Source organism: Mesoplodon mirus (genome assembly GCF_964341445.2).
Source record: "Mesoplodon mirus genome assembly, chromosome: 15".
Taxonomy (NCBI): domain Eukaryota; kingdom Metazoa; phylum Chordata; class Mammalia; order Artiodactyla; family Ziphiidae; genus Mesoplodon; species Mesoplodon mirus.
The window spans coordinates 30201092-30215783 of record NC_138991.1 but is presented as its reverse complement, the minus strand read 5'-3'; the positions used below and the strand labels follow the sequence as shown (position 1 = coordinate 30215783).

General features: G+C 52.4%; 1 protein-coding gene across 2 annotated transcripts; it reads right to left on the bottom strand.

Annotated features, from left to right (window-relative positions):
- On the bottom strand, positions 1-9423 carry CDC25B (cell division cycle 25B). Of its 2 annotated transcripts, XM_082644357.1 has the most exons (16): positions 9011-9423; positions 8103-8209; positions 7432-7483; positions 5748-5789; positions 5527-5563; positions 5153-5275; positions 4917-5039; positions 4592-4726; positions 4039-4119; positions 3744-3920; positions 3460-3555; positions 2894-2956; positions 2654-2752; positions 2317-2450; positions 1479-1590; positions 1-1312 (listed from the first exon to the last, which is right to left on the bottom strand). In XM_082644357.1, the coding sequence occupies exons 1-16, from the start codon at positions 9208-9210 to the stop codon at positions 1172-1174; spliced, it is 1722 nt and encodes a 573-aa protein (XP_082500483.1). In that variant the 5' UTR covers positions 9211-9423; the 3' UTR covers positions 1-1171. The 2 variants fall into 2 exon arrangements, with proteins under 2 accessions (XP_082500483.1, XP_082500484.1); XM_082644358.1 differs by lacking the exons at positions 7432-7483; positions 8103-8209; positions 9011-9423 and adding an exon at positions 6119-6185.
- Positions 9424-14692: the final 5269 nt, after the last annotated feature.

The following is a 14692-nucleotide window of genomic DNA, read 5'->3' as shown; positions in this document are numbered from 1 at the left end:
TCAACTTGCTCAGTGCTTTATTGAACCAAGACCCTACCAGATGACTCATCAGGGCCTTCAAGAAGCCCTGCCCATTTCCTGAGATTCAGAATCCAGAGGTGGCTGGCCTTGGTTTAGCTGCTTCCATGACATTTCCTTTTGAATATCTCCAAACCTTAAAGTGTAAAGATTTTGTCCATACAGATATGCGTATACTCCTGCTGCAGGCTGTCATCCTCACTGAGACTTTCAACTCAGCGGTTTGTGGACAAGGCGTTGTGCATCCACGGCCATCCATCCATCCACTCTTCCATTCGTCCATCTGTCCATCCATGACAAGACAGCAGCAAGTTCTGACATGGTTCAGGCCCCAGGGTTCACAGCAGTGAGGGCTAGGCTTCCAGTGGGCTCAGGATGCAGGCCTTAGCCCTCACCCAAGGGCCTCCGCAGATAATAACATCCCTTTCTGAGGCAACAGAAGCCAGGGCCAAGTGGGTTATGAAAGTTTGAGTCTTTAACCCCAACTGGACGGGGGAACCTAAATCTTAGCCTGTGACTATCCTGAGATGGGCAAAAAAAAAAAAAAAAAAAAGACAAATCAAGCATATATATAACACTGAAACAGGAAAGAGTAAGAGCTCATGTCTGTGCTGGAGGTGTTCATATGGAGGGACAGAAAAGAGGAAAAGAGAAAGGGGAACATGGCGCACACACTCAGGAGTGCTGTCGAGAGCCTGGGGCACAGTGCTGACTCCTAGGGCAGGGAAGAGTACAGCTGTGGCCCATCCTAGGGGGCTGTAGCTTTCTCTCAGCCTCATACATACAAACAAAGCCCCTAGAAAAAAGGGGGCTTTTCTGAATACAGGAAGACAAAGGGTTAACCCAAACAATAAAGAAAAAAAAACAAAAAGGCTCCTGCTAGACACAAAACACTTCCTTTGAACTAGACTTAATCCAATTTCACTAAGTCAGCAGGCTGGGCTCTTCCAGGGGTGCCAGGGGTGGGGCCGTGGGTGTCACCACGATATGGAGTATGACTGGAGTGAGACAGGGGATCAGCACTGAGGCAAACAGACAGGACACCCTCACCGTCTTTCGCCCAGACAGCAGACCCTCAGCCCTGTAAGCCACCGGGCAGCTGACGCCCAGGCCGCACAAAGCAAGAAAGGCGGGTGGGACAGTTGCCAGCACTTCACTGGTCCTGCAGGCGGCTGCAGAGCTCCCGCCGGCTCCGCTCGCCAGCCCAGCTGCGCGTCTTGAGGCGGAAGGTCTTCAGCTCATCCTTGAAGTCCTCATGGTTCATGGGCCGGTAGTCCTGAGGCTCACAAAAGGTCTAGGGCAGGATGGGATGGGTTGATCAATACGGGGAAATGGGCAACTTCGGGTTGGGGGGGGACCCAGTCCTCCCTACTCCTTCTCCTAGGGCTACTGCCTAGCCGAGCCCTTTCCCTGTAGCCCAGCCCTCCCACGGAGGCTATGGCCACCCCCACCCATGGTACCGGGTGCTGTGGGAAGAACTCCTTGTAGCCGCCTTTGAGGATATACATCTCAGGATAGTAGAGGCTGGGGTAGTCATTGGAGGCTCTGTCCCGTTCCCGGATGAAACGGCACCTGGGACCAGCAGGGGTGTGGGGTTCAGAGCTGGGCATGCAGTGGGGTGTACATCAGGGGAACTGGTCCCCGTGCCCACTCCTTTGAGGGCCTTGGGGAACCACAGAAGGCTTGAGTGGAGGAATGTCAGCCACAAGAACACTTTTAGATCAGTCTGGCTAACTGGGTAAAGAAGAGGTTGGGGAGATAGAAGGAATGAAGCAAATCAAGGGGGTTCTGTGTCCAGAAGACAGTTGCTCAATCTCTGTCAGAGACATTTCTCCTGGGCTGAGAAAGGGGAGGCAGAAAGTAGAGAAGTGGACCAAGTTCAAGAGGTAGATTCAGAAGGTCTAGACAAGGCTTGGTGAGGAGGAGGTGGAGAGAGAAAGGACGACTGAACTCTGGAAGGATCAGTGTCACTGAGGACTGGGACAGGGCCCTTGGACTTTAAGGACACTGATGGAGACTGATGGAGAATTAGGTTTTAGGGAGGGGGGCGGCAAGGGACAGAGGGTAGATGGGAGGCCTGTTGGGAAGGACAGTGAGAGGGAGACAGGAGGAGGGTGCCATGCACAGGGAAGCAGGGGTGAGGTCTGCTCCAAGGTATCAGGTGAGACAACAGGTCTAGGCCCAGAAGGGCCATGGCTGGGTTTGGGCCCCTTGGCCATTGGATGGCTCCAGCACCCGCAGTCCTGGGCGAGGAAGGTCAGGAGCAGCACTAGCTGGCTGGGTGGAGCTGGGACTCACATGCGGGGCCCCCGCTCAGATGAAAATTCACAGTGGAAAATGAGGATGATTCTCTTGTCCAGGCTACAGGGTGTGATGGGGCTCTGTAGCAGGAAGGTCTCAGCATCCCTTTCCAGAGGCAGGTTCACAGCAGTCTGCCAAAGGAGCCAGAGGTCAGGCCACAGCCCTAGGCCTGGGCGGGAGACCCTGCCCTATGTGGTCCCCATCTTTCAGATGAGTGACCCCACCTCTTGAGGGGCAGAATCCCATGAGAGGGTGCACCCACCCCCTACTGATTCATCCTCCAGGCAGAGGAAGGATAGAACTGGGTGAGTCCTCTCCCGTCACCCTGTCTCACCTTGATGTGCCCGCCTTCATACTCGTAGGGGTATCTGCAGTCCACAATCACAAACCTCTCCACGATGTTGCTGAACTTGCCTGTCAGCAGGGCCACCATCTGTAGGAGGCCACGGAGGTGGGTTCCAGCAGTTCAGGCTGGCAGGCAGGGGCTGACCCATGCATGCAGCCTGACCCCAGGGGAGGTTAACAGGCAAACAGAAGTCCCAAAGGCACCAGAAAATAGCTCATGCCTGCATACCGTTTCTGGTGAGATGTACTTGAGGTCTTGGTGCTTTCCATCCACAGTCTGTAGGAGGAAGGCCTAAAGGGAAGAGGAGAGAGAGGGGAGAGAGAAAGTGAGATTGGTAAGATGGAAAAGATGGAGTTTTTTCCCAAGCCCAAAGGCCACACCTGCTTTGACCTTCAAATTCAGCTCTGGTTCCCATAGCAACCAAGAGGGGCCTCTAGGGTCTGATCCCCAGGGAACAACCTTCCAAGGGGAAATGAAGATGGGGAGAAGAGATGAACCCCCATGCCTCCTGCCCCCATGTTTTGCCAAGCAAGCCCCAGGATGAGGCCCAAAGAAGCTCCAAGCAAGATGTTATGGTTTGGAAATGTTTTCCAAGGTTGAGACACCACTGATGCCCTATACAGATTTGGGTAGAGTCAGGATATCAAGGAGAGTGAGAGAGAGGAGTCTAGATGAGAATAAAGGGTAAGATGCAAAGGACAAGGCGAGGGGCCTCTGGGGAGAGAGGGAGTTGCTGAAGCAGCTGCTTCAGTCAGTAAGGGATGGAGCCTCCTGAGGGATCCCACTGCTAGTACCTTGGAGTAATCCCCGATCAGTTCTCGGTGGTCACTGTCCAGGATGTTCTCAATCTCGTCATGACACAAGGACTTTGAGCGGAGAACGCGGGCTTTCTGTGAGGCAGGTGGCAGCCAGGGTCAGGGGTGAGGCTGCCCCTCAGTGCCCCATCTGGCTAGGACCCCCCTTCCCTGCACCCTGTCCTCTGCCACAAACCCGGCTGAGAAGAACTTGCAGGGTGGACGTGGAGGGTGGCAGCTCAGCCCTGCCAAGCCCAGTCCCGCCCTAGAAGGAGGGCACTCACGGGTTCCTCAGCCTCCCGCTGCTCCTCTGGAGGGGTCACGCTCCTTCTCCGCTTGCTCTGTATGGGCAGGTCCCTGTCCTGGGGCCGCTCCAGCCTCTTGAGGATGGGCCGGATCACGCTGCAGGGCATGGACGGAGAGCGGAAGAGCCGCTGGCACTTGCTGTACATGATGAGGTCCTGGCAGAGGTGGCAGGTCCGGGGTCAGAGTTTCCAGCCCCTGCCCTCCACCCCAACTCCCACCTGGAGGGTAGGGCCCCACCCCTCCAAATTCTGAGGGGCCTCTCCAGAGGCTCACCTGCTCCTCTTCCTTTTCTGAGGTCTTGACCAGTGGGGCACTTATGAGGCTCTCCATGCCTGGGGGGACTACATCATCCTCCTGAGGCCAAATCAGCAAAGATATGGTTACATTCACAGGCAAAGGTCCAACCTCTAAGGCCCCGAGTCTTCCAGGACAGCCTTCCCAGTTCTCCCAGCAAACTCCAGGCCAGCAGCCCTCCCTCACCCTGCTCACACCTCCCTCACTTTACCCGAGCACAGGGCAGACCCCCAGAACTAGGAAGCTGCAGGGCCCCACTCGCTGCAGGGGCTTGCATAGATAGAACTGGGAGAAGTGTGGCCATGCAGGAGGACCAGGCTTCCCTCTGCCCTGCCCAACTGCCCTTCACTGCAGCACCAGCCACCTCCTCTTCTCTGATTGGCCAGAGGTCAAGCTGTAACTCGGCAACCTCCAGTTCTTCTGATGACATTGAAATGAGGTCATAATCTTGCTGTAGGAACTCAGAACTCTCCCCTTTTCTAAGATCCCAGGGAGGGAGAGGTAGGGGGCCTGAAAGGGCAAGGCTGTTCACCTTTAAGTCACTCTCCAGGATATCCACGAATCCATCATCTTCCTCGGCAGCCCCCTTGGTTGGGGTCAGGGAGAAGCAACATCGGGCCAGGGGAGTCAGTTCTTCTACTTCCATCTTCCGCTCAGGGGTGAGACACTGTGTGGGTGACGAATAGATGCAGATGACTCAGGGGTGGGGCCCTGAGGCGGTCCCCACCCCAAACTTTCTGAGAAAAGTCTCCCAGTGCCTCAGGGCTCAGGATCACCCTCAAGTCCCCCAGGCTGCCTTCACAGGCACCTGCCCTGTGTGCATGCCTGCCCTGCATGGGTCAGCTCTCCTGATATACCATCAGGTCGGGAGCCGAGCTTGGCCTCTGGGCAAAGGCTTCTCTGCGGCTGGCCCACTCTGCCAGGGCATGGGTGTGGCTGGGATGTGTGGGCTTCCCCGGCATCTTGAAGACAAATCCATCCTGCGGGCAATACAGGGAGCGGAGGCGAGTACATGATCAAATGCCAGAGAACCATCCCAGCAAGCCCCCTTCTCTCCCTGGAGTGCTCCCACTCTGGCCTTCTGGAAGCGCACATTCTCTTTGTCCTCCCTAGAGCTGTGGGCAGCTCGGCCACATGCTTCACTCTTCCTCCAGGTGCCAGGCGCTTGGGAGTTGGTGATGTTCCGTAGCACAGGGCTGTGGCCCAGAAGCCTCCCCTAGAGAGCCAGGAGGGCAGCAGGTACAGAAGGCTGCATTCCTCTGGTGCCAGCCCAGGCCCTACCTTCTCCCATCCCTCCTCCAACTCCCCCAGCTCCCCTGTCCACCTCCAAAGCCCAGCTCCCACAGCCAGACCAGGGACACCCAACCGATTCAAGTCCACCCTCTGGGAACCAACCCCAGTCCCTCCTGCCCTCCACAATCCTGGCCAGCAAGCCCGAGCCTCCTGATGGGCCTCAAGGACACTCACCGGCAAGGACTGGAAGCGTCGGATAGAAAACTGCTCACTGCAGAAGGAAACAGGGACACCTCAAGGCTGAAGAGTTGGGCCGTGACAGAGAGCATGCAGGGTGCCCCTCCACCACAGAGCCCTGTGCACCCCTTCGGGAGGACCTGGGAAAGCACCCTCCCCGGGCCTACTCCACCCACACCGGGCAGGGGAGCCTGCGTGAGGAAGGCACGAGCACTTACTTTCGAATAACTCGGCTGGCTGCCTGGATGGCCTGTTCAAATCTAGGAGAGAGAAGGGTCCCATGCAACCCAGCTCCCCTCACAGCCCATCGTCCACCCCCAGCATTAGGTTTTTAGTCCACAAGGGCCAGGGCCAGGGCTCAGGCCAGGGGAAAGAGGAGGGAGGAAGAATGCAGATTATCAGGGGGCCCAGGTGTAGGGGAAGGGGAGCTGAGAGGCAGCCTGGGATTTCAAAGGCTGCCGTGAATGGAGGAGGCCTGGAGAATGGCAGTGACAGAGACAGCTGGTGTAGGTTGCAGGGTGGCTGAGGAGTTACCAAGGCAACAGTCTCACCAGCCTGCCCACAGGCCTTCCACCTGTATGCAAATCACCTCAGCAGGGCCATATGGCTGCCAGGAAAGGCATCCATCCATCCCATGATGACAGGCCTTGTCCTGACAATGTGGATATCTCCAGGACCTGGATGCCAGAAAGGCTGGGCTTCCCTCCCTTGTGTGGGACTGTCCTGGCTCCTCCAGGACAGGGGCCTGGTTCAGTCTGCTGTACCAGACCCCCTAGTGACAAATGAGCAGGGTCACAACCTCTCCTCCCTCCTGTGGAATTTTCCAGGACCCAGCCTCTGTCCTACCCCCTCCTCCTGCCTTAGAAAAGGCCAGCAGGCAAAGAATTCCAACAGATGTTCCTTCTGAGGCTAGCTGTGTTACCAGAGACCACCTGCCAGGCGGGGTTTTTGTGTCTATGTGTACACACACACACACACACACACACACACACACACACACTTCTTTCTGTGTAACCATCAAAGCAGGTGCAGTGGTGGTGGGGGGAACTGAGGGCTAAAGTGTCAGGGGGATGCCCCTGCCCTGAGTAGGAGGGTGGCTGTGCCCAGCCAATCTGGCATCAGGATGACCAATTTAATTGGCTTGGTTTTCAGTCTGCACCTGGGCCCTGGGGGTAAAGCAGGGACAGTCCTGTGTTACCATCAAAACCGAACGTGCAGTCCCCACACCACCACCCAATGCTCTCCCCATTTCCTGTTTATGAACAAACCTGCAGCCCAGCCCAGTCTGATCAAAGGCAATGGGAGGAAAGACAGCCACTGCCCTAAACCCAAAGCCATAGTCCCTTAGCTCAGGCCAGGGATGCCCAGCTGTTCCCAGTAATGCCTGACAGCTGCTCTCCCTGCTGGGGCATGATCAGCTGGATGGGAACAGCTGTGCTCTGGAAGGTACTACTCATGTCCCACAACCAAGAAGCAGGGAACTATGCTGAGCAGAGCCCACCAACTTCTCTACTCCCCCTCACAAAAGGCCTGGTCCAGGGGTTGGCCAGAGGGTCAAATGTCACTGAAACCAGAGGTTACTGATAGGATGGCCAAGGGCCAAACCACCTTGAAGCAACTGTTTTGTTTGGCCTAAAGTAAATTGAAAACTTTGAATTCGTTGGACCATATTTTCCTACCACCCTGGCCCTGAACCCACTCTAAGCTGCTCCCATGAGAGCAGACCCTTCCCTGAGACAAGGAGCAGAATTCCAGGACATGGGAAGGTCAGTTAGTGCCCCCATTGGGGATCCAGAGAGGTCTGTTTGCTCTACCAGGCTTCCCAGTGAGTTTAGGGTAGAACTGAGATTCCCCAGGGCAGGTTCCCCCTCCTTGGTAGTGTGGTCCCTCTTCTCTACTCACGTCTGCTCCACCACCTGGGGGTCCATAGGGCTGGGAGAGTCCATGCACAGACCTGGGGACAGAGTGCATTGGTTTGAAAGTGGTGGCATTTCCTGCACACTTTCCCCCACCATGTCCCAACCCTCTTCAGAAAAGGGAAAAAAACCTGTTGTTATTTTAGGTCTTGGCACATTAAAAAATGAAACAAAACCCACCCATGGACCGCAAGGGCTGACACACTGCCAAATCACACAGGGCTCCACTCCATGTTTACTATGGAAACTCCTCCCTGTAGGCTTTAAACCAGAACTCTGCTAAGCATTTTTCTAGAACTGGTTTAAAATAATCTGTTCTAGAAGAGATAATGGCTTTTTAAAGGAAAAAGTTAAAGCTGAAGGCAAGTGAATGTTATAAAATGACAGACTTTCAGCCCTAATGCCTCCCAGGTGGGGCTGTGGTTCAGGACTTTGGCGCCTGGTTTTAAATAGGTAGGATCTCGTCTCCCACAGAGGACCCCACCCAACACCCACCTTGCCCAGCCAGTCTGTGCTGGGTGTGGTAAGCCCCACCAGAATTGGGCAGAGGGAGGCTGCTGGGCCCACCAGGTTGTGGTAAGGATGTTAGTCTGATCAGTAGTGAAGTGGGGAGGCTCAGGCAGCCCCCCAAACTCCCCTGGCACCCCTGGGCCTCACCTGCATCAGAAGATTCAGAGGACTCAGACGACAGGGAGGATTCAGACGCCCGACGGGACAGGGATAGGCATGTGAGCAGGCTGCCTACCTGACTCTTTGGGGTCTCGCTGGGAAGGGAGCAGGGACCCAGGGAAGGAGAAAGGTAAATGTGGGGCTCAAGGGCTGGCCGGCCCATGTTCCCACCAGCCACCCACCTCTGAAGGGCCCATCCAGCCTCTGCACTGTCCCAGGGAGGTGATGGCATCAAGGGCCTACCCTCTTCTCAGGCCTTCTACAGAGACTCTAAGTGTCTTCTCTTTGTTGATTGATTTAACGTTCTACTGGGTGCAGGGGAAGGTGAACCCAGAGCAAGAGCAAGGAGGTAGGCTGGAGGAGGTGGGCTGGGATCATCCTGGGGGATTGTGGGGCAGCAGACAGCCCTGGAGGGCCTTCCCCTAAACTCTTCAGGCCCCTACCCATCCACAAGCCTTTCTGGAGGAATGGCCAAGACTTTGGTCTTTATTGCTCCAAGGACAACCCAGGCTGGAGCTGCAGGTTTGCTCGGGGAGCAGGACCAGAGTTTAACCCCTTAACCCCAGGAAAGAACTGGGGGTGGAGGGAACAGGGCCACCCTCAAGTTCCCCCTCCAGACTCAGAATCCCCTGCCTGGGGCAAAATGGTGGAGATTTGGGCTGAGATTAGGAAGGCAGCATGGTGGAGGTGGGGAAGAGGGTCTCCAGAGGCTTGTGAGGGCCAAGAACAAGTCACCTGGAGGGTGTGAACAGCACAGCCCTAGTCCTGGGCCCCTGAAGCAGTCTCTGTCCCGGATGCCTCCCCATTTGGCACCCAGGCAGGGCTCCCAAGAGGCCCGGGACTAAACCCTAATGCGGGCCTCTCACCCCACACCCAGCATCCTTGGGGCGCCCTACCTGCCGAGCCCGGCGAGGTCGTGCATGGTCTGGGTGAGGGTGGTGACTGGCGAGGAAGCGGCGGCGCGCTTCGGAGACCCCAGGAGGCCATGAGCCCCCAGCCGGAGGCCCGGGAGGTGGCCGGGACGCTGGGCGCCACCGCGCACGACGGCCGGACTGAGAGTCGAGGCTGCCGCGGGCTCCGGCTGGGGCAGCTCCATCTCGGTGGGGCGGGAGGGCTGGGCGAAGGGCGACCCACAGACGCCGGGCACAGCTGGCCGGGACGAGGTAGGGAGCCGGCCCGGGGTGGAGGGGGGAGGGAGGGAGGAAGAGCAACGGGGCCGGATCGAGGGAGGAGAGGGAAGCGGGGAGGGTGGGGAAGGGAGGAGGGACGCATGGACCAGCCACCAGCCCGGGAAGCCTCTGGCAGAAGCTGCCACCTCCACCTCCTTATATATTCGAAAAATAACAGCGGCCGCGCCGCCGGACGCCACCAATGGGGGTGCGGGTTAGAAGAGAGGCGGGACCGAGGGCGGAGCCCGTGTGGTGGAAGGCGCGGAGGCTGGACCAGCAGGGCCTCGCCCAGTTCCAGGCTTTGGGTGGGGTGGAGGAATTAGGGTTTCTCTTACGACCCTCGCACTCCCTCCCAGCTACGGTTCGAGGAGCCGGGCTTCCCAAATTCCGCTTCTCAGTATGTGGTTTGGAGCTACACCCCCCCCAGCGAAGAGGGTGTGTAGAGGGCCTCCAGCGAAGAGGGCCTCAGAGGATGCAACAACCCCTCAGGGTAGCCTCAGAGGGACCCCCGCCGTTTAACATCACTCACAAGCACCGGCTGGCATCTTGAGAGCCTCTGCAGAATACAGCTGTGCTGTGCGGTCTGTTTTCGCCATTCCACTTTACAAACGGGGACAATGTAGAGAAGTTCATTAACTCGTTCAAGGTCACATGGTTGTGCAGATGGTGGAGTTGAGATTCACCCCAGGCGCCTCTACTCCCACAGCTTCCCTGACCCTGCGACTGGCAGCTCAGAGCGGCCTCAAAGCGTAATTCCCACGGGGAGCCCCCAGTGCGGGAGGTGGACCCGCGGTGGGGGCTGACACGTAACTGATGGTGCTTCCATAGCCTCTGATTAGATGTGATGCCAAGGGATCCAGTTTTCTCCCGCAGCCCCAGAGGAGGCTCTAATGGTTGGTCTAGCCATGAGTTTTGGCCGTGAGGGCCAAAGAGGGTGTCAGCAACCTCAGAACCCAGTTATGGAATTATCTCATGTCCACTGACGGTTTGGCTAATGTGGTGCCAACGTTTAATTGGTGTTTCTTTGATCAGGGAGGCTGAATTTGTCACTAGTTTTAACTGAGCATCTTCTAATTATCTGATCACCTCCTAGGGAGCCATCTTTCCTGGACCGTGTTGGGAAGGCTGAACCCAAAAGCGAGTGGGTGGTAAACTACTCTTGCACCCCATCTGCCCTGGGGAGAGGTGCCCTCCGGCTTGTCGGGTCGCAGCTCAGGAATGCTGGAGCTTCGGCCTTGAGTCCCTTCCCCTGTAGCCCCAATCCTTCAGGCCAAGGAGCAGTGGGTGGGGGTGGCAGAAGGGAGGGCCTGGCCGTAGGGGGTTGGGTGGGCCAGGAGACATGTGGAGGAAGGGAATGGAAAGACCCCAATTCCATCTGAGAGGGGTGAGGAGGGTGGGGACGTGACAAAAGTATGTCTCCCACCCCACCCAAATCTTCAGAGCCCCTCCCCAGAGGCAGTCACTAATATAATTTGTTGCATAGTCTTCTGGAGTCAGTCTAAACAGTCCTAGCTAATAGAAACAAAATGGGAGGCACAAATACGAGCCACACATGTAATTTAAAATTTTCTAGCAACCGCATTTAAAAAAGTAAAAAAAGGACTTCCCTGGTGGAGCAATGGTTAAGAATCCGCCTGCCAAGGCAGGGGACACGGGTTTGAGCCCTGGTCCGGGAAGATCCCACATGCCATGGAGCAACTAAGCCTGCCTGCCATAACTACTGAGCCCGCGTGTCACAACTACTGAAGCTCACTTGCCTAGAGCCCGTGCTCCATAACAAGAGAAGCCACTGCAATATGTCCACACACTGCAACAAAGAGTAGCCCCCACTCGCCGCAACTAGAGAAAGCCTGAGCACAGCCATGAAGACCCAACGCAGCCAAAAATAAATAAATTACAAAATAAATAAAGGAAGGGTGTTTAAAAAACAAAAAAAAAAAGGAAAAAGAAACTTTAATATTTTATTTAACCTATTTGAAAAGTTATCATTTCAACATGTTATCAATATAAAAATTTTTAATGAGATGTTTTACATACTTTTTTTTGGTACCAAGCCTTCAAAGTCCAATGTGCATTTTACACACACAGCACATCTCAATTTGGACTTGCCAGAATGTTTTATACCTTGCTTTCTTTTACTTGATATATTTACTCAATTCCCTAATGCTGAACATTTATTTAAATGATGCAACAGATATGTATAGAATGAATTCCTAAAGAGAAACTGCTGGAAGGAATGGGCTTTATTTATAAAAATCTCCTTTGCCCTTTCCTGAATCTCATTTTCTCAATCTGAGTTATTGAAGAACAGGGACCAAGTCATTTACCTCTCCTCCCGTCTCCCAGAACCTTGAATACTGAGTGTCCTTCAATAGGGAACTAGCCAACAAAGGTGGTTCCTCTATACTGTGCAATAGCTGAAGCATTTAAAGAGAACAAGTATTGGGAGGGTAGGGATGCCTGGCACCTGGCAAGCCCAATAATAATTGCTGATTATTGAATGATTACCTATTGGACTCTTGGAAAATGATCTTTTGGAGAAAGTGTTCCTAGAGTAAAATTTTTTTTTTTTTTTTTTTTTTTTTTTGCGGTACGCGGGCCTCTCACCGTTGTGGCCTCTCCCATTGCGGAGCACAGTCTCCGGATGCCCAGGCTCAGCGGCCATGGCTCACGGGCCCAGCCGCTCCGCGGCATGTGGGATCCTCCCGGACTGGGGCACGAACCCCCATCCCCTGCATCGGCAGACTCTCAACCACTGCACCACCGGGGAAGCCCTAGAATTTTGAAAGTCATTGATGTAGATATTTATTGATATGAGAAGATCTTTACAATACAGGCTAAAAAATATTATGCCAAGCGTGGTCCCATTAAAAATAATATGCACAGGGGACTTCCTGGTGGTCCAGTGGCTAAGACTCCATGCTCCCAGTGCAGGGGGCCCGGATTCAAGCCCTGGTCAGGGAACTAGATCCCACATGCCATAACTAACAGGTCGCATGCCGCAGCTAAAGATTCCACATTCCACAACTAAAAAACCCCCGTGCCGCAACTAAGACCAGCACAGCCAAATAAATAAATAAATAAAATTTCTATTTATTATAAAAAAAAAATGCACAGATAAGTATCCTACAAGGGTATTCTCTGAGTGATGGAATTAATGGTGATTAAACAGTTTTATCCTAAAACTTGTCTGTATTTGAAAATATCTTCCAAAGAACATAATTTGGAATAATATAATAATAACATAATTATAATTTTTAGATTAATTAAAATAACATGATCTCCATCTGGCAGTTCCTCAAACGTTTAAACATAGAGTTACCATGTGACCCAGCAATTCCACTCGTAGGTATATACCCAAGAGAAATGTAGACATATGTCCTTGCAAATAAATATTTATAGCAGTTATTTATGATTGCCAAAAGGTAGAAACAACCCAAATGTCCACCAACTGACAAATGGATAAGCAAAATGTCATATATCTGTACAACAGAATATTATTCAGCCATAAAAAAAGAATGAAGTACTGATAAATACTATGTCATGGATGAATCTTGAAACATGAAGCTAAGTGAAAGAAGCCAGTCATAAAAGACACATATGATATTATTCCATTCATATGAAACGTTCAGAACAGGGAAATCTATAGACAGACAGTAAATTAGTGGCTGTTTAGGGCCAGCCAGGGAAGGGGCAGGGAGTGGATAGGGAGATGATAGCTAAAGGTTATGGGATTTCTTTATAAAGTGATGAAAATGTGCCATCTTTCCAATTCTCCACCTTAGGAAAGTCCACAGTCCACCTTCCCTTCTCTTGGCCTAGGCTGTCCAAAGCTGCTCATGAGGCCTATACCCATTCCACTTACGTCATCACTATTCTTTGTGCCTCTCAGCAAACTTTCCATTTTCCTTTTCATTTTATTATTATTTAAAAAAAAATTTTGGCTGCACCGCGTGGCATGTGGGATCTTAGCTACCTGACCAGGGATCGAACCCACGCCCCTTGAAGTGGAAGTGCAGAGTCTTAACCACTGGACCACCAGGGAAGTCTTCCTTTTCATTTTAAAGAGCCTGTAGTACTTGCTATTGAAGAAAACTTGGAAAATTCAGCAAAGTAGAAAAATAAAGCTCATCCACAGTCATTTCACCCAAACAACCATTGATTATAAGTCAGGATGGGTGGGGAGACAGGAGGACATACATGCACATGGATGAAACCTCCAAAACTGTAGACTTGGTTTCCTGAGGGTTTGTGGGAAGGAGTCCTCAGCCAGGTGGTCCTACATTTACTTCTGCACAGGGACCTCACACCCATTATGGGCCAAGCATTGATCTGGCTCCTAAAGGAAAAAATCTCCCAAGTTTTCTTCTGGACCTTGTGATTGGAAGGATATTTTTATGTCTTGAGGTGGGGGAAGGGGGAGAAGCTCTCTCTAAGTAAGACACAAAATCCAGAAGCAATAGAGGAAAAAACTGACAGACCTGTCTACCTAAAGATTAAAAACTTCTCATATCTGAGATTCCCTAGGCTAAGTAAAAGGACAGTGGCAGACTGGGAGAAAATATTTGCAATATATTTAAAGATTTTATGTCCAGAGCATATGAAGAGTTCCTAAAAGTCAACAAAAGAGAAACAAGGGCAAAAGATATCACTAGAAAATTCTCAGGCTTCAAATGGCCAATACACATATGGAAAGAGAAATGCACACTAAAACAGCAGTGAGTTATACCTTCTTCCCTTGGCTTCCAGAACAGCATATGAGCTTGAATTTCCTCCTACTGCTTCAGCTGCTCCTCCCGCGTTTCTTGTTAGTTCTTTCTTGAGCCCTTAACCTTGGAGAACCCCGGCACTGTCTTTGGTGCTATTTTATTATTCGTCTACACCCATTTTCTTGAAGCCTCATCCAGCCCCAGATCCTCAGTCTGTCCCTCTGGGTCACAGCCTTCCTCTCTGCCTACTCCTCAGGCTACTTTAAGATTTTTTTTAAAAAACACTGCAATTCATTCATTGTTTTAAGAATTTGTCATGTTTATGTGTTTGGTGGAGGAAGAGGTTTCAGGGATTTGTATGTATGTATGCTTATGTACATACATGACATTATTTCTGTAGGTGCAAACACAAACATTTATGGCTAAATGCATGGAACAGCACAGAAAGTGACACACCAAGATGTTATCAGTGTTTATCTATGAATTGTGGGATCATCATCAACCAGATTTAAAACTATAGTGTTGCTTATAAAAATAACCTAAATGTGTAATAGGCCTCATCGATTAGTGTTCAACCATAATTGGAACAATATGCAACTATTAAAAAGTTTGTTGGCAGTACTTTATCAGTAAGGCAATATTTTCATCACTTGATGCCAGGTAAAACAGCAGGAGATGCCAATACACAGTCTATATCGTC